The 27828-nt window shown below is 36.6% G+C and overlaps 3 protein-coding genes and 1 pseudogene across 3 annotated transcripts; 3 read left to right on the plus strand and 1 right to left on the minus strand.

Annotated features, from left to right (window-relative positions):
- Positions 1-39: 39 nt before the first annotated feature.
- Positions 40-2865, plus strand: LOC111206599. The gene is made up of 3 exons (XM_048755440.1): positions 40-1284; positions 1863-2774; positions 2834-2865. Exons 1-3 carry the CDS (start codon positions 621-623, stop codon positions 2863-2865), a joined length of 1608 nt encoding a protein of 535 aa, XP_048611397.1. The 5' UTR covers positions 40-620.
- Positions 2866-3479: 614 nt separating this feature from the next.
- On the minus strand, positions 3480-5306 carry LOC106392691 (annotated as a pseudogene).
- Positions 5307-11184: 5878 nt separating this feature from the next.
- LOC106394703 lies at positions 11185-16224 on the plus strand. Its single transcript, XM_013835275.3, has one exon. The coding sequence runs from the start codon at positions 12415-12417 to the stop codon at positions 14278-14280; it is 1866 nt and encodes a 621-aa protein (XP_013690729.2). The 5' UTR covers positions 11185-12414; the 3' UTR covers positions 14281-16224.
- A 9621-nt stretch (positions 16225-25845) lies between these two features.
- LOC106392690 lies at positions 25846-26994 on the plus strand. The gene has a single exon (XM_013833493.2). The coding sequence runs from the start codon at positions 25846-25848 to the stop codon at positions 26992-26994; it is 1149 nt and encodes a 382-aa protein (XP_013688947.2).
- Positions 26995-27828: the final 834 nt, after the last annotated feature.

The raw sequence follows: 27828 nt of genomic DNA on the forward strand, positions 1-27828 counted from the left end.
ACTGAACCTGATAGAACAGCTACTTGACGGTCGCAAACTTTTTTTTTTTTTTTGAGAAACTAAAGATGGTCACAAACTTGCTACCGATATGATCTTCAGTATCTTAATTTCTGTAGAGATCAAATTCAGTAATAATAGTGTCGCTGATGTTTATCAAAATACTTTTATGTTAAAACGTTTCCTTTATTTGAAATGTATTTCCCTTATATCTATCTGTATATAATTTAGTTTAGGAAACTCGTAATTTTATCAAGAAAATCATCTCAATTTAAGTCGATCGATCGTCTTATTCTTACTTTCATGGACTTATTAACGTACCAAGAAGAATTTTAAAACGAAAAAAAGTTTACATACAAACTGAAAACTCTGTTGCAGTTCTGTAGCCATTAGATGAACGTAGCCAAATCTATAACCGTTCATATGTGAAGTTCTGTTATAAAGCGTTTAACTGTTTTTCTAAAAATAGACGTTTAAACCGCTAAAGTCAGAGTCCGCCGTCGTTGGCCCTAACGTAGATCGCAAGTTATTAAATTTTCTAGCTGTTCCACATTTCTCTTTCTCCTTTATCTATTGTGATATACCCAGATCGATTCAAAGCCCAAGAAAATTTCTCCGATCAGATGGATTCTCGAGGTTCTTCAGATCAAGACGATGAACATATCGTCCAAGTTAGACAAGCTCTGATGTGTCCCGACGGAGGAAGATTCGAAGGTCTCCGAACGGCACGTTTCTTGAATTACACAACAACCTCCATAGAGGACGACGTTTTCGAGCTTCCTCTCGACGCCTTCGTGACGTCAGAACCAGAGAAACTCTCCTTCTCCGGATGGGGCTCTCCCTCGGTGAATTGGATCGAGTGGGTGAACGCCATGGCCGAGTCCAACGCCACGATGTGGCGTAGATCAGGAGTCTACGACGCGATCATGGCGTCGCGTTACCAGATAACGAAGCAAGACGATCTGATGACGGCGCTGGTGGAGAAATGGTGCATAGAGACTAACTCCTTCGTGTTCCCTTGGGGAGAAGCGGCGGTGACGTTGGAGGATATGGTCGTTCTCGGTGGGTTCTCGGCTATAGGGAACAACGTTTTGGCTTCGGTGAAACGAGACTCGATGAAGTCTGTTGAGGAGAAGCTGAAGAGAGCGAAGCGTGAGATTGAGGCGAGTTCGATGAAGAGATGTTGCGTTGGTTTGTGGATGAAGGAGATGATGAACTCTGGGAATGAGATTGAGCATGAGGCGTTCGTGATTTCGTGGCTTTCACGTTTCGTCTTCCCTAATTCAGGTTATTTCTTTTTTGAATGTTTAGAGGTTCTGAACCGAAAGCACGTACATCTTCTAAAACCATTTAAAATTAATTCTCGTTAAGAGAGCAAATCCTTCCCATAATTAAACTCGTGATCCTTTAAATCATTACTATGAAATACACCAAGAATTTTAACCATGTTTCAAAAGTAGGTGTATAAAGTAGCAACACGTCCTAGCCGAAATGATCTTTTTAAAATCTGATTTATATGATATTGTTCTAGACAGGTTAAAATCGGTCTAAGTCGATTCGAGTTAGTCTAATTGTTTTAAATTAAAAAATAATGTTGGTACAAATTTTAATTTTGTCTAATTTTTTTTATTTTATATATTTAATTTTGATAATTCATCGAAATAATTTATAACTTAAACCAAAAAGCTAAAATATTTTACATAAATATAAAAGAATATAACAAATCAATAATTCGTTACCATCTAAACCTCACATAGGTCTGGACAATTCACATAATCGCTAGTAATCTACAAAACGTTACTTACCTAGCAATTTTCTTGAACATTGGTTTTAACCGCTAGGCTAACTCCACTTTGTTAATTCAGGTGATCTCGTGAGGGAGAAGCTCTTTGCTGCTGCGGTTCAGCTCGCTAGAGGTGTTAGGCTTGCGCTGGCTCCTGCGGTTCTTGCCGGGATCTACAGCAGTCTTGGAGTTTTGAAGAAGCAACTTGTTGGTGGGTCCGGAGAGGAAGAGACGGTGGTTACTGCTACATCCCCGTTTCAGTTTGTGCAAGTGTGGGCTTGGGAGAGGATCATAGACATACGGCCACCAGGCCAGCCTAGCCAGCTAAAGCCTCACGAGCCAAGAATGGCTCTATGGCACCATCACGGCGGTGGTCAAGAGGCAAACCAGAGTCTCAAAAGTATCCGAACCGTTCTTGATTCCGCCAAGGAGAGTTTCCATCACCGTCCGTACACAAAACCTTTGAAGAACTTCAAGTTCCCTAAGTTCTACTTAGAAGATGACTGTTGGGTGTCTTTGGAGGATGAAGACATTGTGGCGTTCGGCCGGTGTTTGAGATGCTCTAAGCTGGTGGGTTTGAACTGCATTGAGCCTTATTATCCTCACCGTGTAGCGTTGCAGTTTGGTTACGATCAGGATGTTCCTGGAGTAGTTCCCGTGGTGCTGACCGAGTCGCCGGAGCTGGCTTGGAAGGATTATATAAGACCGATTACAGATGAAATGATTTACATTCCGTCTAGGCTCCGGCGAGCTGATGTTACGGTTAAGTATATAAGATGGTGGAAACAGTCTGTTACTACTCTACAGGCCATGGCTAAGAGAAGTACACATAAGGTTCTGAAAGAGAAACCCACAGAGACAACAACTTCAACAACAACAATGGTTAAATCTTCTCCTCCTAGAACCTCTAAAACAGGAGGAGTAAAATCAGAGTTGAAGGGAGGAACTTTAAAGACAGAGAGTGATAAAAGCAGCTCTGCAAAGAGTTTCACAGGTTCGGAGAAACCGAAGCCTTTGAAGAAGGTTGAATTGGTCAAGAAGCCATTGTCTAAGTTGACAAAGACTCCAGGAAGATCAGTGGATGAAGTCAAAGAACGTAAAGGAGGACCAGGACCAAGGGTCTCGCAGGAGATAAAGGCTCATAGCCATGTGAATATTCTACTTCCCGGTTCACCTGCTAGCTCACCAAAGACTCGACAGTCACTCCCTCAAAGGCAAACGTCTAAAAGTAAATGATGTGTTAACATCAGCTCTATCTCATTGACTCATTATGACGCGCTTTTGTTTGTTTCTAACTTGTTGCTGGCTAGTGCAGGTTCTCATGTAATAAGACCAAAAGCATTACCTGGTAAGTCACCAAGACCACAAGTTTCAAAAGGACCAAAGGATTCATCATCTTCTTCTGTTTCTTTTTCATTAACAAGCAAGAAGGCCCCAAAGAGAACCACTGAAGCTACTAGCCTCCATCAGATTCCCCCATCTAAAGCCACTCCTGCTCTTAAGAGAAATGTGGCTGATCAACGAATCAAAGCTCATACAAAACAAGAAACTCGACATAGCAGCAAAGGAGGAGATGAAGCGATGATGAACACATTGAAGGCTATGAGCGAGATAATGAAGTTAGAGGAACACGTAGGTGAAGGGGGTGAAGTGATGTATCAAATACCAAAACAACAATTCGAAGTTTTGAGCCAAGGAATGCAAGATGTTCTACACGAGTTGCAGTCTATTAAATCCGCACTGAACATCGAAAAATCATCATCAATCTAAGACTTTTACCCAACAACATGATTGATGATCCATATGATTTAGATCTCAACCCCTTCCTTGTAATTGTTTTTTTCTTGCCTCATTAATCAGAATCTTCACATCTTTTAAGAGAAACCAAAAAATGGTCTACACACCATCCTCTTTTGCTTACTAGCATGCATGATAAGTAGAAACAAAAGAAAAGAAGAAGCATCTCTATGTTTACAAAGTGGCAGCAACCAAATCAGGAGGAACAGAAGCAAGATCAAGCACCCAAGACTCTCTCAGACCAGCTCGAGATTGATCTTCCGGCAGCTTCTCGGACGGAATCTGATGAGAGAGCAAGGCCGCAACATCGTCTTTCTCGACCCATCTGACCGCTTTATACCCGTAATCCCGTCTCTTGAACAAGTTGCTACACTCCTCGTTAACCTTCTCCAAATAGGCTACACTCAAGCCATACGCATCGCTATACATAGTCAAACACACAACAATCTCATACCGTCTAGTCTTTCTTCTCTGAAGACCTGGACTAGTCTCTGAGTGGACAGCCCAGACAGAGCCTTTCCTGGGATATATCTGGTATACTTCTCGTGCAACCCTCTCGCAGTTGACAACGTGAGAGAACAGTTTCACTTGTTCAACCAAAGCTTTCTCTGAAACCCTGAACCTCCCACAAGAACTGATCTTCACCCAAGAGATCAGTTTCTCACTCTCAAAATCTAACCAAGTGATCCATACCTTAAAAGGGTTCAAAGAGACGACTTCACTTACCAAACAGTAACTCCGAGGCATTCTGTCATCATCACCACCATCGTACACCGCCCAAACCTGCCCTTTCTTGAAGCTTCTAGGCATCCTGTCTTTATCAAAATTATACATTTCACAATCCTCGTCTGCCATGTAGTTTTCTTGGTTCAACTTACCACGATCCCTCTTCCTATTAACCCCTGGCACGTATTCTAAATCCACTACCTCACTTAACTCCTTGCGGTTCGTCTTCTTATTCTTCTTTTTATTACTCTTATTCTTTAAAGCTTCTTTCTCCTTGTTAGTACTCATCTCCATCAAAGTTTCATCACCTGAAGATATGTCATGCTCTTCTCTAGAGACTCTTGTGCTACTTCTCTCAGTGATCTTCACCTTCGGTTTCTTTCTCTTTAACACTGATTGCATTTCAGCTAAAGTCATCATCTCTTCATCCAACCTCTCAGGTGCATTCAAAGCTTCTGCTTCCTCCTCTCTCATCTCCCCTGCCTCGCTCACTCTTCTCAAGCTCTCACCACCCTCACCAACGCGCTTCTTCCTCCTCGTATAAGTTATAATCTTGGACGAACAAGCTCCATTCGAAAACGTCGACGTTTCACCATCACAAGCACCAAACTCGCCCTGAATCCTAATCCTCAACCTCATATCATACTCATTCCTCCTAACCTTATCAGACAAAACCTCAAAAGCCTCATTCACAAGCTTGAACCCTTCCTCGCACCCCACATACGGATTCTCATCAGGACGCAACACCAAAGCTAGCTTCCTATACTGTTCCTTTATAGTATCGATGCTAGAGAAAGGCACTACCTTTAGAATCTTGTACCACTCCGGCGCATCTCCGTCGGAGGCGGTGACCATGGAGGATACACCTTCCGTGTCCGGAGATAAGGCGAGAGCTTTACGCGCGTGATTCAGAGCTGAGATCAAGTCGCCGCTGTTGAATTTCGATTCCGCTAGGGTGTATTGCCTCGTTACCAGTGTCTCGGTCTGATCCTGAAGCTGCCATTGCTATCTATGTAAACTTAGGTGTTGATTTTTGTTTGTATTTAGTTTAAATAGTTTTTGATTTTTGTTTTTCCAAAAATATAGTATTTTTTAGTCCAATCAAAATTTTTAGATTTTATTTTTTGATTTTGTAAAAATCGTTTTTTCTTTTTTTTGCCAATCAGAATTTTTAACTAATAGATTTTTTCTAAAGTTTAGGAAAACGATTTTTTTATTCAAAATTTTGATCGGCTTACGAAGGGAAAAAAAAAAAAAACTTTTATGACTTTTTAATAAAAAAAACCAAATTTTGTTTTATTTTTGTATATTTTAGATTTTAATTAATTGAAAAAACACACATACAAGTTTTTTCTTATAAGATATCATTTTAACAATATGTAAATTAATTTGTTTGTGTTTCATATATGTTAAATAAATTTAGATATTTTATATATACAACATTAAAACCAAGAACCAAAACTCGAAATATAAAAGTTAAAGATCAATATCAAAGTTTTCGAAAATAAATTTTAAAATCAAATACCAAAACCTGAAAATCAAAAGCCAAAATCTAAAAATCAAACGAAAGTTTCATAGGAAGACCCTAAAATTGTTTTATCATAAACTAGGATCGGAGTTATGATAAAAATTATTTTACATGAATTTATATTAACTTATGAAACATTTAAAATTATTACGTATTGAAAATAATATTATAAACAAAAAATAATGGAAATAATTCTAAGATCATATTGTTATTATTAATAAACATTTTTGATTTGAATTAAAATGACAACAACTTTCATTATTCTATATCGTTAAATAATACAATATTAACAAAAATAATTAAAAAAATGTAATAATAGAAATATTCTCATTATTTCTATTTCAATTTGACATAGTAAAAATATAAAGTTTATACAAATAATACTATATTTATTTTAAGAAGCTTCAAATTTTTAAAAACATTAACATAATTTTTTTTCTAAAGAACCTACAGTCCAGTAAGTAAAGAGTATTTGTATTGTTGTCAGTTTGTCACCATATAAATCAGGCTAATCTGTAATAAAACACACAAATCATTATACAGAAAAGATAATGAAAATCAAATTCACGCTCCCTAAAAGTTAACTGAGTGTACTTGCCAACCAGCTTCTATGCTGTTAAGATACTTTATGAATAAGTCACTAAGAAGCCATATCTGCGAGAAAGTAAACGCGTACTGCTGATGTATCTTTGGCTCCCACACATTTATAGTTACTTTAGTTCCATAGTATTTATTTTCCCTTTCCACATAAGATATAACATTCTACAGTTCCAAAAACCAAAACAAATAACACATCTCAGATTAAGAAATCAGAAAAAAAAACTTTTAACTCTTCTGATGACCACTTTGGTTCATGAGTACATGTTCCTCAGATTTAGGAAACGGGAAACTTTTATACTTTTTCATGCCATATTTTTTGTTTGAACTTTCTCTCAAGACAACATCTTCCTCTGTCATGATTCCTTCAGCACATTTACCATATCGATGGCATAACTGAGGGATATGTATGTCCTTATATTTTTGACTTCGTAAAGACACTTTGTTGTTATCAAAGAGTCCCTCATTAGGATACAATTTTTCAATTTTTTTTTTTTGAGATTATACAACCTTCTTCGTAAAGACAAATTATTTCAATACTAAGATATGTTTTAAAAATAAAATATCTTAGAATCAATAAAAAGCATGTCAATTTCTCAGAAACTGAGCAACCTCACCTCTAAGGTGGAAGAACAACCCATAATTCAGATCAGCAAGTCGAACAGAGGAGTTAACTATTATAATGAGAAAATATCGAATGCTATTGGATTTCTGAAGATGATTTTCAAGAGATGAAGCTTTACCTTTTTATAGGTGGAGATTCATTGGTAGGAAAAAGGGATAAAGCGAGATACAATGAATGAGAAATCATGGAAGCATTTATGAAGGTTGTTACGTAACGCTTCGGAAGATTACAACAGAAGACGAAAAGACGCAATTAAAGCTTGGCACATAGGTTTTTCACGTCGATTTGATCCACTCAATTCATCATATCTCCTCCATAGCTGGTGTAGATCAAAGATGACACGATCCTTAATTTTTGGTCACGCCATTGGGGAAGACAACCTCTCTCCGTTGGGCCAATTAAATGTTTAGAAGCTCATTAACATGTGAACAAACGAAACATAACTCGATTAAATGAAACGCAGAGTTTTACTTATCTGAACACGTGTCAGCTCCAGAACGCATGACTTTCTGACGTGGCATCCTAGGTGGCATCACAGGAGAGAGGCGAACATATTTATATATATATATATATATAGATATAGTTATCAAGTGTTTTTTTTTTGACAACATCAACTAATAACTAACTAGAAACTCCAACCGGTCTAACAAGCCAAATCGGTAGGATTAAATCGACATAAAGCAAAGCAGAAGGAGAACTCCTCGCACCATAAGAGGATGAATATGATCTGTTTTCGTCCAAAGGATCAGTACTCCGAAAATAGCGTCCTTTAAAAAATTTAGAAAACAAACAATCTGGTTTATCTATTAACTGCCAGAATTGTTTAGCCAACAGAGCTGTATTAAAATCTTGAAGATCTCTAAAACTCAGTCCCCCCTCTTCCTTAGGAGTACACACTTTATCCCAAGAAAGCCAATGAATTCCTTTTTTATTTCCACTTCCACCCCACCAGAAATGAGAGAGGGTGCTTGTTATTTTCTTCGTTACTCCTTTAGGGAGCCTGAAACATGACATTACATGCGTTGGCATCGGTGCAGCCACCGATTTGATCAAAACTTCCTTTCCCCCTCTTGTGAGAAACCGAACTGTCCAGCCATTAACTTTGTTGTTTATTCGGTCATTTAGATAACCAAAAATTTGTATTTTGGACCCCTCAAGGCTTTCCGGAATACCCAAATAATTGCTCATCCCCCCCAAATTGGTAATTCGCAGAATATTGTGAATATCCGATCTTATATTATCTGGAACCTTGTGACTAAATTGTATAGATGATTTCTGAAAGTTAATTTGTTGGCCCGAAACTGCTTCGTAATCTTTTAGCAGTTTTAAAATTACTACACACTCCTCCTTCGTAGCCTTACAAAAGAATAAACTATCATCCGCAAATAAAAGATGGGAGATATGTGGGCTGCCGCGCGCGATTTTCAACCCCGTGAGACGTTTCTCTCGTTCCTCCTTCTTAATATTTGCTATAAGGGCTTCGGTGCATAAAATAAATAAGTACGAAGACAACGGATCTCCTTGCCTTAAACCTCTTTCTGGGACAATATGCCCTTTCGGCTACCCATTCAAAGAACCTTATAATTAACTGAAGAGATGCAGTGCATCATCAGAGCTACCCAATCATTAGAGAAACCCATCTTCAAAAGTAGTCGCTTGACAAAAAGCCACTCAATGCGATCATAAGCCTTACTCATATCCGTATTGATTGCTAAAAATGTGTCTTTGCAGGCATTATTTGTACGGAGACCGTGGAACATTTCTTGTGCAATGAGAATATTATCTGAAATTAACCTTCCCGACACAAATGCAGACTGTGTTTCCGAAATCAGCTTTGGTAATAAACCTCCGAGCTGCTGACATAATACCTTTGAAATAATCTTGTATCCAACTTTACATAAGCTAATTAGCCGCAGTTCAGTCATCCGGTTAGGTCTTGCCATTTTGGGAATAAGACATATTTGTCATATTTAATTTATCCTCAAAATTTCCTGAATTAAGGAAATTATTAGCCATATTCACCACATCCTCCTTGATGATTGACCAGGATTGTTGATAGAAAAATGTTGTCATTCTGTCTGGCTATGGGCTTTTTCTGGATGCATCATAAACAGAGCTTCTTTAATCTCCTCTTCCGTAGCCGCAGCCATCAGTTTCCGATTTTGAGAATCCGTTATCGAGGTAGGAACTTCCTCTAAAAAACTAACGAAATCCTCTGGGGATGAAGTGTGGAACAAATCCATAAAATATTTAACTGCGACTTCCTCAACCTTGGATTCCGAATTAACCCAAATACCATATTCATTATACAAACCAGTAATCCTATTCTGAATCCTTCTTTGTTTAGTAAGAGCATGGTAAAATTTCTTATTCCGATCACCGGAAGTATGCCATTTCGTTCTACTTTTCTGTTCCCAATATTGTTCCTCATCCCGGTATGCTTCCTGTAGTTTCCGAGAAACTTCCAAGACCTCATCATTTGTTTTGGAGAAATCATTATGAATTTCTTCAAGAGCCTTTTGCAATGTATTTATTTTATCCTTTCCATATGGTGGGTTAGCTTTTCTCCAAACCGATATCTTATGCCTTCAATTATGGATCTTTTCAACGATTAAAATGTTAAAATGACCAAATAAATAGATAATTATACCCCAATATTAATTAATCTAAATTTTGGGTTTAGATTTGAAAGCTAGAATTTAGGAGGTGGAGTTTAGGATTTTAAAAAGTAAATTAATAAGTATTTAAAAATAAAAATAATTTTTTTAAATAGTTTTAAAAGAAATTATTGAATGTCAAAACAAAATTTTGAAAAAAGTTAAAAAAAATCAAAAAAAATTTATTAAAATTTCAAAGTCAAAAAAGTATTATTCGAAAACTATAAAAAATTATTTAATTGTTATTCTTTATTTAAATAATTATTTATATTTATATATCTATAAAAAGTAAGGGTATAACAGTTTTTTCATTCGTTAATGAAACTTTTTTAGTCTTTTTCTTTTTAGTGTGTTTTTTGGTGAAAAAATCTATTTTAAATTCATTTGAAGAATTGCATTACATAATTTTCTAATGATATATACATATATATATATACTCTATAAGTATATTTAAATTGTTTAATTAATATTCTTTCACTCCAAATTATATGATATTTTAGAAGATTTATATTGTTTCAAAATATAAGATGTTTAAAGTTTTAAATTAACTTTAACTTTATTTGAAATTGTTCAACTAGTAAAATTTTACAGTTTTTTTTAAAATTGGTTGAATAATTTTACAATTATAGTTTTAAAATTATATTTTAGAGGAATGTAAATATTAATCTTTATACATAGGGAGTATATCTAAAATCAATAACTTGATACATTAATTTAAATTTTGTGCATGTTAATATTTCTTATGAATAAAAATATAATAATTAAATGAATATAATATACTTTTTAATTTCATAAATATGAAATCACATTCATAATCATGAATAATAAAATGTAAATAATTAAATTACTGTAAAAAAACTGTCAAAAAAATAATTAAATTAAAAAATTTCGTTGTGAAAGAAAATATTCTATAGAATAAATACAGTTAATATATTAATACCAAAAAATTTATAATTATATATTCATAAAAATCATATATCGCATAATTTTTAATAATATTATCCAACAGTATATCACTAATATATATATTTAAAATAAATAAATTTATGTCTTCAAGTATAATATATAATTTTAGTAAAAATATGATATGATTTTATAAAACGGTTTGAACATTTTAAAATTAAAATAAGGACATCATAATACATATTATATAATCTTATACTTTAAACAAAATAAAAATTAAATACATTTCAAACCTTGAAATCTTTAAATAATTTTCTAATTTTATATAAATATAAAAATATATTTTTTTATGTTAACTTAAATTTTGTAAAATAATAATTCATACTTTTAAAGTGCAGATCGGTATCTAATAAAATTTTAAGAAAAAACTAAAATTAAAATACTTATTTGTAAAAGGCCTCGTGGGGATTAATTTAGTGGAGATTAGTCTAGGCTTACCGCCTAGGACACCCCACGGTTATCAAAACAAAAAAAAAATACTTATTTGTAAGTATGGTAATTGGAAAGAGGTACCAAGAGCATATGAATAAGACATTGATTTATTTGGTCATAACTCGAAGACACAAAGGTAGCTTCACATGAAAACAATGAATACTTTGATGCTTTAGAATAAAAGTATGCTACACGCGCATGCAACCTTTAGTCATTAACAAATAAAAAGAAAAATCATTTCCTTTTGATCTACATGCTAAACGTACACAGAGCCGTGCCTATATATGGTGTTGAGAAAGAGGCAATGACCTCAGCCCCACTCTCACATAGTAACTTTAGGGCCCCATCTTTTTGTTTAATTGGTTAAAATTTTGCATTTTAGTAAATTGTATATTACATGGTAAACATTTTTACATATTTATTTGAACTAATTTTTTTTTTTTTTTTATGTTACTTTAATGGGCTTTATTATCTATCATTAGCTTTTTCATCTTTTTGTTGCTAAATATTTTTGTAAACTCATTTGATATTTACATATTCTGAATATAATTTTATACATTTTTGCTATATATTTTTTTTTAGTTTTTAACATAAATATTTAATATCATTTTATATTTTATAGTGGAATTAGCATTAATGATAAAGATCACACAATATTACATATACAATTTTAATATGGTCTTTGTTTTTTTATGTAATATATAGTTCTCTTCATAAATATTTTACATGAAATATTAAATATATTTTTACTACAATATTAATTATCCTTGCAAATTATCATAAAAACTATATTCACCCATATCGCCTTAGGCCCCTTAAACACTAGGCACGGCACTGAACGTACACATGTGACATGTGATTCGGATTTTCATATTATTGTAGAAAGCTGTTTCTTATAATAAAATAATATTGTAAAACTAATCATTTGAAAAGACATCAATTAAATTGAGATCTAATACAAAACAAAACTATGTCGAGCTAATAACTGAAATCTAGATTTACTTTGTGGTTGAGTATAATTAGAATAGCAGAAAAAAAAACACTTGAAGAGTAATTTTATGGAGGACGAAAACCATGTGCAAAGAAAACATTTACAAGCTGATTCCTTTTTTAATTTGCGGGGAAAGGACAATATCACAACAACAACAACAAAGAAAAGTATATTTGTCGTGTCTGAAGTTAAGGATCACCATTGAGAAATTATATATAGTAGAGAATTGTTCAAAGCTTTAATTATGTATACCAAATCATTCAAACAATTCAGCATTTTTCTTAGATAAAACCAAAATATTGTAAATAGAGACTGAAAATGGATATCGTTGGTGAATTTCATCTAATAGAAAATGATGGTAAATCATTTCTGGAATATCACCATTCAAAATACCATCCTATACCGCAAATTCAAAGCCCACCCTCCTCAGATAATAAATTCATCAACAACCATTTTCTTCAGTCTCTTTTCTTATGTCCTAAAGAACGATGGCGTGATGCATTTAGAGTCCGCACTCAGCATTACACCTTTCATCCGATCATTTCTTCGCCGGAGTGTTGTTATACCTACCATTCAGTACACCCTTTGTTTTGGTGCAACAATAAAGAGTTTGAAAAAGATGGTGGGTGTGACATATGCAACGGTGTAGATTTTGGCACAGACTATTATCTATGTGTTTACTGTGATGAAAAGTATCACAGAGAATGCGTTCAGTCTCCACTTAAAATAAAATCCCCTTATCACCCTCAGCATTCTCTCCAACTTTACTATCGTAGGTATATTCCCCCCATCATCAAATGTTTATGTTGTGAAAGAATAGCAAGTGGTTTACTTTATTATTGTGACATATGTGAAGTTTTCATGCATCCTGTTTGTGCAATGAGACCAATACCCTTTGTTATAGACCAACCAAAAAGACATGACCATCCTCTCACCTTTTTCCCCAGACAAGCTTCTTTAACTTGCAACGTTTGTGGCTTGTTGAGAAAAAATTATTTCACCTACATATGTGTCAAATGCAACTTTGTAGCTCATAAAGATTGTATGTATTTTCCACGCATCATCAAAATATCCCGTCACCGCCATCGTATCTCCTACACTACTTCTCTCCAGTCCGGGGAATGGTTTTGTGGAGTTTGTCGCCAAAGTATTGAGACCAGTTACGGTGCATATACTTGTGATAAGTGTTGTGATTATTTTGTTCATTCAATATGTGCTCTAGGAAAAGATATGTGGGACGGGAAAGATCTCGAAGGTGTACCAGAAGAAGATGATATAACAGAAGACGTTGTACCATTCATTATGATATCTAAAGGAGTGATACTTCATTTTCTTCATGACCATCATCTCTACCTCCAAGTCAGCATGCTTTATGACGAAAATAAGTTTTGTCAAGCGTGTGTTCTGCCTATATTTGAAGGTGATTTCTATTCTTGTATTGAGTGTGATTTCATCCTCCATGAAACATGCGCAAAATATGGCCGCAAACTACAACATGCGTTGCATCCTCATCCTCTTACATTGAAGCTTGTGAGTCCATATGAATCTGGTTGCTACGGTTGCGATGCTTGTGGTCGTGTATGCGGTGGATTTAATTACGGGTGTCATTTAAAGGAATGCAACTTCGATTTGGATATACGTTGTGCTTCAATATCTGAACCATTTGATTACCAAGGTCATGAGCATCCCTTGTATCTAGCTTTGAACCCAGAAGAAAAGCCCATATGTCACATATGCAAGATAAAATGTAAGAAGCAACTAAACTGCATCATATGCGATTATATTATATGCCTTAAATGCACGACCTTGCCGTCCAAAGTAAGGTATAAGCATGACAAACACTTTCTCAGAGTTTTGTGCGGGGAAGAAGTATGTGAGAAAAGTTGGTGCGAGGTGTGCGAACATGATTTGAGAGATACAAACGTGATCTATTGGTGTGATGAATGTTGCATCACTGTTCATATTGACTGTTTATTTGGTAAGGATCCATATCTGAAGCATGGTCATTTTTATAAATTATATGGGTACAAGCACCAAACTTTTTGCAAAAGCAATACTTCTCGACCATTGTGCAACTACTGCAGAAAACGTTGTCAGAATAAAATATTTATGAGAGATAATATCATGCTATGTTCTGTGAGATGTGTTTATTATTACTACAAGAAAAATTGTATTTTTTTTTGAACTGAAGAAAAATTGTATTTAGCTACAAATTAGCCACTAATTTTTTTTGTGGCTGTTTTCAAACCACAAATAGCTATAAAATAGCCACAACTTCTTAAAATATGTAACTTATAGCTATTTTGTAGATTTACGTAGCTAAATAGCTACAAGTTTAATGTTGTGGCTATTTGAAAAAAATTAACCGCGATTAGCCACAAACTAAAGTGTAGCAAATTATATCCATAATTAGCTACAAAATAAGAAGTAGAAACATATAGTAACTACAAAATTTGTGGCTATTCAAAGAAAATTTAATCCCTAAACATACTATAAACCCTAAATATTCAATTTTCAATTATAAAATGTAAATCTTAAATTCTATATTTAATAAAAAACAATAATAACATTTTAAAAAAGTCCAACACTTGTAATAAACTCAAATATAATAACTTTTTTCATCAAACTCTAAACCTTAAACATATCTCAAACTCCAAGTATATTCTAACCCTAAACATTTAATCTTTAATAAACAAACTTTTGAAATTTAAACAAACAATTCATCTAAGATTAATGTCTAAAAAAAAACCAAACATATATAACAAAATTTTAAAAGTTTCAAATATAATCATTTTATGTACCTTAAACTATTAACCCTAAATATATATATATATGTATCTAATATCAAATACGTATCTCATTTTTATAAATAAATATGATATTTAGTAAATCATAAATATTTAAGCTTATAACTTAAATCTAAAACTCTAAATTATAAAATATAATTGTTAATTATTTTTAAAATATATTGTTTTAACCCTAATTTCTGACCTTATACATATCCCCCTAAACTCTTATCTTCAAACCAAATCAAAATTCCAAAACACAATTCATAAAATCGATATTTTTATATGAATCAATTTTAGTTACTAAATAAAACTATTGACTTTTTTTTGTGTCGGCACACTATAGACAAAATTAAGATATAACCAATTATCATATATATTCAAAAGAAAAAGGTTAAAATACCATCTTATTTCTAATTGGGCAGTACATCAAAGGTGCGGATTACAGTCTGGACCATTGATTAAATTCAATCTAATGGTTCAGATTGCTTCATTTCTTTCCCCTTCTTTCTGTTTTTTTTTTCTCCGTGTTATCATTCTCTATCTTTCATTCTTTCTTATCTCCTTCTTCCTCTTGTATCAATATTGTCTTCTTCCTCAATACCAACATCATCATACAAGACATGAGTCGATGATGATGTGCTTAATCTCTTATCTTTTTTTTTTTACTATCATTAGTCTCTTGCTTGCCCATTAATAACCTTCTTCCTCCCCTTTCTCATCCGTCGCTCGGTTAGTACCTCCTTAAATGGATTTACTGCGTTAGTCACCGGATCTGGTTCGTCGAACTCATGTCTCCTCAGTGATTACACCTCGGTCTCCAGATCTCCTCTGCTCAAGCCCCAAAATCTAGCCGCTCTCAGCTTCAGTCTCAAGTCGCATCTTCTTCATACCGGTCAACTCGTCACCGTAATCTCAGCTTTAGTCTCAATTCAAACCTCCTTCAACGGCTTCACTCAGTCTCCGGAGTTGGTTTCATCGGAACTCACCGGAATCTGTAGATATCCTCCGCTCAAGCCTCGTATTCTCGCCGCTCTCAACTTCAGTCTGAAGTCGCTTCTTCATCACCGGTAAAGCTTGTGATAGCCAAGAACGACGGGTTTAAGCAACACGACCAGCCTTCAGCTCCAACCATAGGTTTGGTCATGACGGCGCAAGACTATACAAGACATAAGTCTAGGTTAATTTCATTAGGTTTAGGTTTAAGTTTCTAAACCAGTTTATATGTGTAAACCAAATGTGTAAACCATTTTTTTAAACCAATTTTAATTTCTAAACCAGATTATTATTTGTAAACCATAATAAAAATACTGATGTAAATAAAATAATTTGTTTGTCGATTTATTATATAGAAATTTGTATTTATATTGATGTCAAAAAAAATTCGTAATTTATAAAATCTACAAATTAGCCACAATTTAATAAGTTGCAATTTGTGGTTAATATAGCCACAAATATATTTGCCACTATTTATAGATAGTAGCTACAAAATAAGGATGTGGTTATGCTGTAGAAAAGCTACCACAAATAGCCGCAGTTGATGATTATCCACGACGCTACAAAAACAAATTTGTAGCTATTCTTGTCTATCGGTCATATAGCCACAAAATATTGATCATAGCTACAAAAAAAAATTGCGGCTGAAAGCAGATTTTCTTGTAGATCGTTAACTTTCACTGAAGATATATAAAAGTCCAGTGAGTTGTTTTATATATATGTAATTTATGTATCTATCATAATTCATATATGACTTCACTATTTGTTACAATAGTGAATGCCATCTGACCTCCGTGTTCCATATCCAACCACTAAAAACATGTGTTTATAGACGAGACGACCAGATTTTGTAGGTGCGTTGTAGATACCATCCTAACAAAACAAAAATGAATATAATATTGTAGAGAAATTTTTTAAATATATATTAAAACTAAAAAAAACAAACTGCATTAGAGCAACCTTAACGGTTGGATTCTAAAAATGGGTTTTTAAAAACAAGACATTATTATTTTAATTTATTTTGTTTAAATGTTTAAAGTCAAACAAGACATGTAGTTGCAGATAGTTTCTTCCTGGTAGTTATTTAGGGTCCGATTGCTGTGTTTTCCGTTATAAATCAATCGGTGGATCTCCATAACCGGTCCGGTCCATAACCGGTCCATATACTTAGAGAGAGACGGTCCAACCCTAGAGAGAGAGAGGCGGCCGCGAGACTTGGAGAGGAGAGAGAGGCGGCTATAACTTGCCTATTTCCTAATTCGTTGATGTTTATGATTTGTAATTTTTCCTATTATTGTATTTCCATTTATCTCTCTTGTAACCCCTATATAAAGAGAACACTTATTCATTAATAATATACATAAACTTACAGTTCTAAATCCTTAAGTTTACAACACGTTATCAGCACGATAGCCTCTAACACTCTGAGCCTAAAACCAAATCGCTAAAACCCAAAACCCTAAATGAAAAGGAATATGCCTTGGAACTTCGAAGAGGAAGTTCTCCCAAACCGTGAGGACCCAGAAAAAGATCAAAATATCAAATCGAAGCCCTGGCCGAGGAGAATCAGTCAGTGCAAACCGCTTGTCGATCTGACCACCGACGCGCCCTCAGGCACAGATAGAGTGCGCGCCGATTTGCTTTGGAACCCTAATCCGAACCCGAAGATACCGACGAACCCTAATCCGTTCGTGACTCTGTTCCAGCTCGCGTCCAAGACAGCTCGTGTACAGCTAGCGTCCCAGCCAGCTCGCGTCCCGATCATGTCTAAGCTCGAGGTTTATTCTTGGTGGTTCGGTTTCTACAAACAACTAAACTAAAGGTATTTCGAATTATAAGAACATAATGAATCGAATTTGGTTGATTGTAAAGAATGGAACCCTAAAATATAATCTCTAATATGAAAGCCATAGGATAATAGATCAATCCCTAAGTGCGTAAATCGAAGCTCTATAAGTTCGATCCCCAAACCATAAAAATCGAGATTGATCCATTGATCAATTAAAATCAGAACCTTAAAGGTTTTGAATCTCAGATCAAATCCCTTTGATCTAAGATCAAATTTTCGAAATCTCTAAACCCTAATTCGAAAACTATTGATTAATTAAAATTAATTGATTGATTGATTGAGATTGAATTTGATCATCCTGAAATTGAAATTGCTTGTTAATAAAATCGAAACCCTAAAACCCTAATTCTGAAAATCGATTTTGATTGTTTGAAATTGAACATTGATTGGTTGATTTGATCACCTAGAACTATTGTTAGGATTTTTCAAACTCGAATCTGATTGTTTGGCTTGTTTAAACTAAAACCCTAATGACCTAGTTTAGACTATTTTAAAATCGAAATCTAAAACTACATATTAGGTTAAACTGTTCTAGACTTGATCATACTCGTGGCCGTGTGGCCTTGTTGCATTCATACCATAACTTAATCACATTGATTGATTGCAATTACACTTAGAACTTATTCTAGGAATGGTGTTGAATCGAATCAAATAGCCGTGTGGCTTGATCTTGGCTTGGCCGATAGATTTACTTGTTTTGATTGCATCATGAACTGATAGAAACAAACAATGTTAGGATTGCAATTACACGACAAACTAAATGCATAAAAATAAACTAGTTTGCATCCATGGCCGTGCGGCTTGCTCATTGGCCGTGAGGCATAGATCTTGGCTGTGAAGGCTTGTTTGATTGTTTGAACATAAAACCCTAATAGTTTAAACATTAAAAACTATTCCTAAAAGATCTAAAAATATTAATCTATAACTTCAGATGTCGAAAATCAACAACCTTGATTTCGCTGCCCTAAATTACCTTCAGTGGGCGCTCGATGCTAAAATCATCCTGAAATCCAAGGGACTCTGTGAGTTTATCACCGAGAACAATAATGCCAATGAAAAGGATCGTTACAGAGCCATCTTGATCATTCGTCATCATCTAGCTGAGAGCCTCAAGGATCAATACCTAACCATTGAGAATCCACTAGATCTTTGGAATGAATTGAAATCAAGATATGATCACCAAAGAACGGTGATCCTACCAGAAGCTCGGTTTGATTGGACGAATCTGAGGATCCAAGACTATAAGTCTGTGGACGAATATAACTCTGCACTGTTTAAAATTGTTTCTAAAATGAAACTGTGTGGTGAAAGTATTACAGAACAGGATATTCTTGAGAAAATATTTTCCACTTTCCATGCAAGCAATGTGCTGTTACAACAACAGTACCGAGAGAAAGGTTTCAAAACCTATGCTAATCTTATTTCTTGTCTCTTGCTCGCTGAGCAGAACAATGAATTACTAATGAGAAACAGTCAGATGAAACCACTTGGATCAGCTCCACTACCTGATGCACATGCTACAGAGGACAATAAAGAGTCCAACCACGTCCAAGGAAATGGCCAGCATGGCCGTGGTCGAGACAAATCGAACGGACGTGGCCGCGGTCGAAGATCCTTTGGCCGCGGGCGAGGAAATGGTCGAGACCATGGACGGGACCGTGGCTCATTTGGACGAGGCCATGGTCGTGGCCGTGGATCTTCTTTCAAACCCCAACACTCGACTAAATCAGAGAAATACGTGTGCCATAGATGTGGAATGAGCAATCATTGGGCTAAGACTTGTAGGACTCCCAAGCATCTAGTTGACCTCTATCAAGAGAGCTTGAAAGGGAACATTCCTGAAGCCCATATGACTTACCAAGATGATGAAAATGACTTCAATCATGAGAAGGCCGATCTTATGGATTATGAAACTTCAGATTGTCTTAAAAAAACTGAAGACTGATTTCGACATTTGTAATCTAAATTCTATGTTCATTGTTTTGATGTTTTTCATTTCTATGTTTTTCATTTTTATGAACTTGTTTTATTAAAACTTAATAAAAGGAATGAATGATTTTTGAAAACGCCAATATGATTTGTGGGTATAGTACACATTAAGGGCTATGGCCAGATATGTATAAGGGCAAGCACTTAGATGCTTTATATTCACCCAGAAAAACCCATTGAGATGAGATATAAGAATGAATAGTTTCCATATTGAAAAAATGGGCGAAACAAACAAACAGTTCCTTCAGATATATGTATAAAATCGCCCAATGCCATAATGAGTCCTAAAAAACTATACATGCATTCTCTATTGATCTAAAATATGCCAAGATCAGTATGATAGAGGCAATAGTCATGGTAACCAGAATGGTTTACCCACGAAATTATACACTTTATAGTATGACCGGATTGGCCATCCTGGTCCAAAACATATTCTATTGATCTAGAATATGCCAAGATCAGTATGATAGAGGCAATGTCATGGTAACCAGAATGATTTACCCACGAAATTATACACTTTATGGTATGACCGGATTGGCCATCCTGGTCCAAAACATGATGCGAAATTGATATTAGAAAGGGCACAAAGAGTTATCCCATAAAATCTCACGTGTGTAGTATGAACACAAGGGAAACTCATTAGACCATGATGTCCCAAAGCACTTAAAGATTATAGTATGTCCATGAGGGGGCAGTGAGGACAAATCCGCACATGTCCATACTATATATAGCTTGGCTGAATCCTTTTATAAATATGTATTGGCCATTACCCATAGGTTCAAACTCTCAGTCCAAGGCTTGGGGACACACGAATTTACATGCATCTTAACTAATAAGCATCAGACCATTAAGTGAGCATAGATATTCCCATCTCAAATTTATTACAGGTCATGAGCCAGACATATAACATCTTGAGATATTTGGATAAGCCACCACAAATATATGTGACGTCTAAGATGGATTCTTAGAAGAGGATGAGGATGGGGATATATGTTGGATATGAATCTCCCACAAATAATGAAGTACCTTGAGCCAAATATGGGTGATCTATTTAGTGGCCAAGAACACGGATTGCAAAGTTTAATGGATCCGACTATCCAACATTAGGGGGAGAAAATAATAAGCTGATAAGAGAAACAGAATGGCATCGACCATCATTGTCTTGACAAGTTCCTCAGACTAAAGAATGTGAAATAGACGTCCAAAGATTATACATTTACAAAGCTAGCTAATCAAATGACAGACACATTTGCTGACCCGAAAAAGAATGACTAAGTCATATATAAACCAGCTTGTAAAGTACCAACTAAATTGATGTCCAAGAGAGACACAGTCAAGTTGCTACAGAGTCTATACAAGATAGACCAATAAGTTCCAAAAGATAAGAATCTTCAGAAACAAAAGAGAAAGGTGCATAGAATGATAAAAAAAATCTGAGGTCAAGGAAGCCATACCAGACAGAGAGATAAGGCCGGCCGGCTCTAAGGTACAGGTTTCAAACAATGTAGCTTGGGACGCCAAGCTGCAAAGTATTAAAGGTCCTGATAATAATGAATCTCAATCGATTATATCATGTCTGGAACATAATGGAACACAATAAGGAATGTCGACATAAGATGGTACAAGGTAGCACTTGAATTTATGAATATAAGCGAGGATCATGAACCCACGTCAATATAAGAGTGCGCACTCGTAGAACAGATTGAATGGAAAAGTGGGGTTAAATAGTTTAAAGAAGAAAAGCGTATTTGGCCATATGATTAAGACGCCATATGATGTTAAAACCAGTGGATATAAATGGGTCTTGTGAGGAATAGAAATCGTGAGATATAAAGCTAATATTGCACAAGGATTCTCACAAAGACCATTAATAGATTATGATGAGATATACTCCCATGTGGTGGATGCAACTACTTTTAAGATTTCTCAAAAGTCTGGCTATATAAGAGAGAAAATTAGACTTGCAGCAAACTTATGTAGTGACTGCATATTTATATGGTCCACTGGATAATGAAAGTACTAGAGGGTATTGAGCTGAATGTACAGCAAGTTCTCAAGAAAAATATTGATAATCATCGAAATATATGATCTGAATATCCTAGGAACCTCTGGATACAATTTCCCAAACGGTTGAATACCTTAAGAAAGAATTCGAGATGAAAGATCTCGGGAAAATAAAATTTTGTTTGGGATTACAACTTGAGTACATAAATGATGGGATCCTTGTGCATCAGATGGCATACACTGAAAAGGTACTCAAGAGATTCAATATGGCCGATTGCCATTCTCTGACCAGTCCCATGGTCGTGAGGTCTCTCGGCCTGGACACTGACCCATTCCGTCCCAAGATGGACGATGAAGATGACCTAGGTCCCGAAATGTCATATCTCAGTGCCATAGGAGCTTTAATGTACTTGGCAACTCACACACGGCCTGATATAAGCTTTGCCGTGAACCTACTATCTTGGTTTAGCTCCTGTCCGACCCAGAGGCATTGGAATGGGATCAAACATGTTCTTCGTTACCTGCAAGGAACGAAAGACTTGGGTCTGTATTGTACTAACCATAACAAAGCTGGTTTAGTTGGGTTTGCTGATGTTGGTTATTTATCAGATCCACATCAAGCTCGATCATAGACAGGATATGTCTTTACACATGGAGGTACGGCCATATCATGGCGTTCCATGAAACAAACCATCGCGGCCACTTCATCTAATCACTCGGAAATCTTGGCCATACATGAGGCCAGCCGCGAGTGTGTTTGGTTGAGGTCGATGACCCAACACGTCCGAGCTGATTGCGGGATGGCCGAGTTCAAAAAGCCAACCGTGATGTATGAGGACAATGCTGCGTGCATTGCTCAGCTCAAGGATGGTTACATAAAAGGTGATAGGACGAAGCACATATTGCCTAAGTTCTTCTTTACTCACAAGCTTCAGAAAGCATGTGAGGTCCATGTCGTCCAAGTACGATCCAGTGACAATTCATCTGACCTATTCACCAAGGCACTTCCTACCTGCACGTTCAGGAAGCTCACACATCAGATTGGGATGCGTAGGCTGAAGGACCTCCACTGAGGTTCACATCAGGGGGAGTAGTACGTGTTGTACTCTTTTTCCTTCATCATGGTTTTGTCCCACTGGTTTTTCCTGATAAGGTTTTAATGAGGCAACATTAAGCGTATTACAATCCATGTATGGTTATGGCATCCAAGGGGAGTATTATAAATCAATTGGTGGATGTCCATAACCGGTCCATACACTTAGAGAGAGAGACGGTCCAACCCTAGAGAGAGAGAGGCGGCCGCGAGACTTGGAGAGGAGAGAGAGGCGGCTACAACTTGCCTATTTCCTAATTCGTTTATGTTTATGATTTGTAATATTTCCTATTATTGTATTTCCATTTATCTCTCTTGTAACCCCTATATAAAGGGAACACTTATCTTATTATATAAAGCTTGGTTATTCAAAGTTGCTAATTAACATAATCGCGACATGTGTCAATTAATTTATTAAGATTATGACATGTGTCAAAAATATGTTACAATTTTCTTGGTTCTTCAAAGTTGCTAATTAACATGATCGCGACATGTGTCAATTAATTTATTAAGATTATGACATGTGTCAAAAATATGTTACAATTTTTTTTAATAGGATGTAAAAAGATTTAGAAAAAAAAAATTATTATAACATTTTTTGGACACTAGAAAAAGAAAATTATTACAAAAATATAGTTTCTTATTCTTTTTAGGAGTTAAGAAAAAGAAAATTACTATTACATAGCCTTTTACAATTATATTTGTATGGTTCTTTTTATAATATTTTAAAAATATTTGATAGTAAATTTAATTTTTGAAAATTCTATAAACAAAAAATAATTGTAAAAAACTATTTGAAAGTATTTTTTTCTTTTTAAAATATTTTGTATATTTTTCATCTTTAAAGATACCAAAGAATGATATTATAAGAGAAAATATTAATTTTTTTAAAAAAAGTTTAAATAAAAACGAATTATAAAATCCTACAAGTACAAGAAATTATGCAAAAGCTTACATAAAGGAAAAAGCTTAATTGATCATCATATGGCGAACCCCTGGTTCCCTGATGGCAACAGTGCTTCCGCCTTGTCTCCGCTGCTTCACACCACTGGTGATAACTGCATCCTCATCCCGCCAGACCCTCCCGACCCTGACCCTGATAATCCCCTCTCCCTGACTCGTTTCCCTCCTCTAAACTCCCCTGGCTCTAAAACTCCCAAAACTTCCGACGTCAGTTGCGGCAAACCTTGAGCTCTGGTCCTTCTCGCTTGAACTCCACTTTAACTACTCTAACTTTTGGTTTGATTCAACCAATTCATCAAACTATGGTCTCTCCCTCAATAGAATCCAGATCTGAAAGCTCTGTTCACCATACCCTAGAAAACTTTAGAGTCCTCCCTCCTAAGTCTTCCTCTCCAATCTTATCCAATAAAGCCTCAAACTTCTCCTCTACCCCAACTCTCTTCGTTTCTCCACCTGCTACTATTGAAATTCCACCAAAACCTTCCCCTTCCGCTCCTCTTCCCACAAACCATGTTTACCCTATCCTAAACCCTTCCTCTTCACGCTCGGTCCCAAAGAGTTTAAACACTGATGCTCCTCAGAAGGCTGCTCCTCCTCTGGTTGAAAGACTCCGTAAGTCTGAAGATAAAACTCTTCGAAGGCTTGCACCTGTGACGATTTCGGATACAGGTCGACCTAGGGTACTTATTCCAAACAGTGTGTTCCAGAAGGGAGCTGAATTACACAAAGACTTTATAATCTGCTACTTTAATGGTAGGCCTCCACCATTTACTCATATTCAGAATGTCTTAAACCATCTATGGGGCAAAGGAGTCCGAGTTGAAATCCACACGAACCCACTGTCCCGTTCAATGTTGGTAAGGATACCTTCTGACTATCTGAGGCAGAAAATTCTGGAAAAGCGAGTTTGGTATGTGGGGGATTCCATGTTTCAAGCAGTACAATGGACCTCTTCAGCATCCTCTCAATCCTCTCCTCCGCTGGAAACAATACAGATTTGGGCTCATTTGACAGGCATCCCACTTGATCTTCGTCATCAGCAAGGATTGAGTCTTATAGCAGGCCTGGTGGGAGAACCTAAAGAGACTGATGACTTCACACTTAACTTGGTCAGTCTAACGCTCTCCCATGTCAAAGTGGCCGTTGATCTTACCAAGCCTCTTCCAAGTGTGGTGGAGTTCACTAGAGAATCTGGAGAGATCGTTGAAGTTTTGGTATCCTACCCATGGGTCCCTCCTACTTGTACACATTGCAAGGAGCTTGGCCACACCATGCAAAATTGTCTCCATCTTCCTCCTCCCAACAAGCAAGCGCCTCCTCAACGGACTGGTAAAGCGCATGTTGATGGTGGGGCTAATATTCCTGCTGCTGGAAAAAATGAACCAGACACCAGTAAGAACACGCCTGCAAGATCAAAGCAATCTGGCGGTAAAAGTCTTCGTACTGAGAAGGCCTCCTCTGCAAATCCACAAACTCTTGCAACTCAATCTGCAACTCATACTAAGCCGTCCACCTCCACTAGCCCTCCCCTTCATCCTTCTTTACCCATAACTCCCCTAGAAAAATTCATTGTCCTTTCCACAAAACCTCCTTCACCTAAACCTATGCCCTCTGGCCTTAACCTCCCCTCTCCAACCTCGTCTCTTTTGCCTTCTCAGATCCTCACCCTCCCTTTTAAACTTGTTTCCCCGCCAAGCCCCTCAGACCACCCAAAAAAAGACCTCGCCAGACCTCCCCTTCTTCCACCCAACAATTCCCTTCCTTCACTGCCCAATTAAAATTTTTCTCCTCTTCTCCTGCCCTCCCTGCACCTGATCCACCTGTTGCTAAACCTTTTGAAAACCTTACTTCTTGCTCAAACTCCTTTTCTGTTTTCACTTCTATTGGCTCTCTTCCTTCGGGGGAGACCATAGACTAATTCCATGAATACTAAAATCTTTTTTTGGAATGTCCGCGGATTGAATGACCCGGACAAACATGCCTCTTTTTGTCAATGGCTTGCGAGTCACCAGCCTTCTTTTGGTACTATTTTGGAGTCACACATCAAGAATCATAACCTCAGCCGCCTAATGAATAAACTTTGTAGAGGCTGCTACTACACTTCCAATCACTCCTCTAATGAATATGGTCGGATCATCATCATCTGGAAAGACACTATCTCGGTTCGTATCCGACATCAATCAAGCCAAGCAGTCACTTGTGAGGTCAAGATCCAGGGTACTGCACCATTTGTGTACACAGCAATTTATGCATCTAATGAGCGATCAGAAAGAACAGACCTATGGGTAGAGCTGTTAAACACTTACCAGACTCACTCTCTCGACTCAGTTCCATGGATGTTGGGAGGTGATTTTAACCAGATAGTTCATCCTACGGAGCACTCTCATGCTGATGTAAACTTTCTCTCTGCCAGCATGGTTAAACTGAAGGACTGCCTCCACCATATGAGTTTGTATGATCTACGCTATCAGGGCTCCTTCTTCACCTGGTCTAATAAGCAACCTGATTTCCCTATTGCAAAAAAGCTTGACCGATTACTTATCAACAGCCAAATCCTAAACCTCTTTCCTAACTGTCAATCCTTCTTCCTCCCTGGCCTTTTCTCTGATCATTTCCCTTGCTTACTTGACCTTGCCTATAAAACCCCCACTCATGGTACCCGTCCCTTTAAATTCTATAATTACCTAGCCAAACACCCTAGTTTTCACCAAGTGGTTTATGAGGCATGGACACAAGCCGGAAGCACTGCCTGGAACCTCACAGTTCTATGCTGGAAACAAAAGCAAATAAAGAGTGCCTTAAAAACACTAAACAGAGACAACTTTTCACAAATACAGATTAGAATGAGTGAGGCTAACCGTTTGCTACAACATGTGCAGGTGCAGGCTATGCAAACTCCTACTTCTCAGCTATTTGAAATGGAGAAACAAGCGGTAGAGAGATGGAATTTTCTGAGGATGATAGAGGAGTGCTACTTTAAGCAACGATCCCGCATTAATTGGCTGAAAGAAGGTGACCTGAATACAACTTACTTCTATCGGGTGGTGCAATCACGCATGAGCTTCAACACTATTCATTCCTTTATCCTCCCCTCAGATAACATCCTAACGGATCCACTTGACATGAGTACGCATGCGATTCAACACTTTACAACAATTCTGGGTAACCCCCTCCTCGAGTCTCCATTGTGTCTACCACCGCCTGGTTTAGTTCCTTGACTTCTTACTGCTGTTCTCCAAGTGATGCTCTCCTCATGACATCTATACCAACAGCTGAAGAAATTACCTCTGTTCTTCATAAACTCAATGTTAACAAAGCTCTAGGTCCGGATGGGCTTACCTCAGGTTTTTATAAATCCTCTTGGCATATTTTGGGAGACGAGGTGGTTAACTCCATCAGGCACTTCTTCTTCTCCTCTTTTATGCCAACTGCCACAAATTCTACCATCCTGTCCATGGTACCAAAGCATACGGGTGCGTCTAGCATCACTGACTACCGGCCCATCTCCTGTCTGAACACGCTCTACAAGGTTGTTTCCAGGTTGCTTGTGAAGAGACTCAAGCCCATTCTACCATTGCTCATAGCTCCAAATCAAACTGCTTTTGTCAAAGGACGGCTGTTAGTTGAGAATACATCTCTAGCAGGTGAGCTAGTCAATGGCTATCACAAGGCTACTGGAACCAAAAAAATCACAATAAAAGTGGACATAGCAAAAGCTTTTGATACCTTATCTTGGGACTTCTCTTCTCCTGCCTTGAGGGTTTAAATCTTCCGCCACTCTTCATCTCCTGGATTCGAGCTTGCATCTGTACAACCAGTTTCACAGTGGGTTACAATGGTTGCATTAATGACTATTTCAAAGAAACTCGCGGTTTACGACAAGGAGATCCATTGTCTCCCTACCTGTTCGTCATTGCCTTAAATAACCTGTCCTTCATGCTCAAGCAGGCTGCTAAGGAAAGGAGGTTCAACTATCACCTTAACTGCTCATCCTCTAAAATGACACATTTGTGTTTTGCAGATGACCTCTTAATCTTTGTTGATGGAACTGT

This window comes from Brassica napus, chromosome C4, assembly GCF_020379485.1.
Source record: "Brassica napus cultivar Da-Ae chromosome C4, Da-Ae, whole genome shotgun sequence".
Lineage (NCBI taxonomy): Eukaryota > Viridiplantae > Streptophyta > Magnoliopsida > Brassicales > Brassicaceae > Brassica > Brassica napus.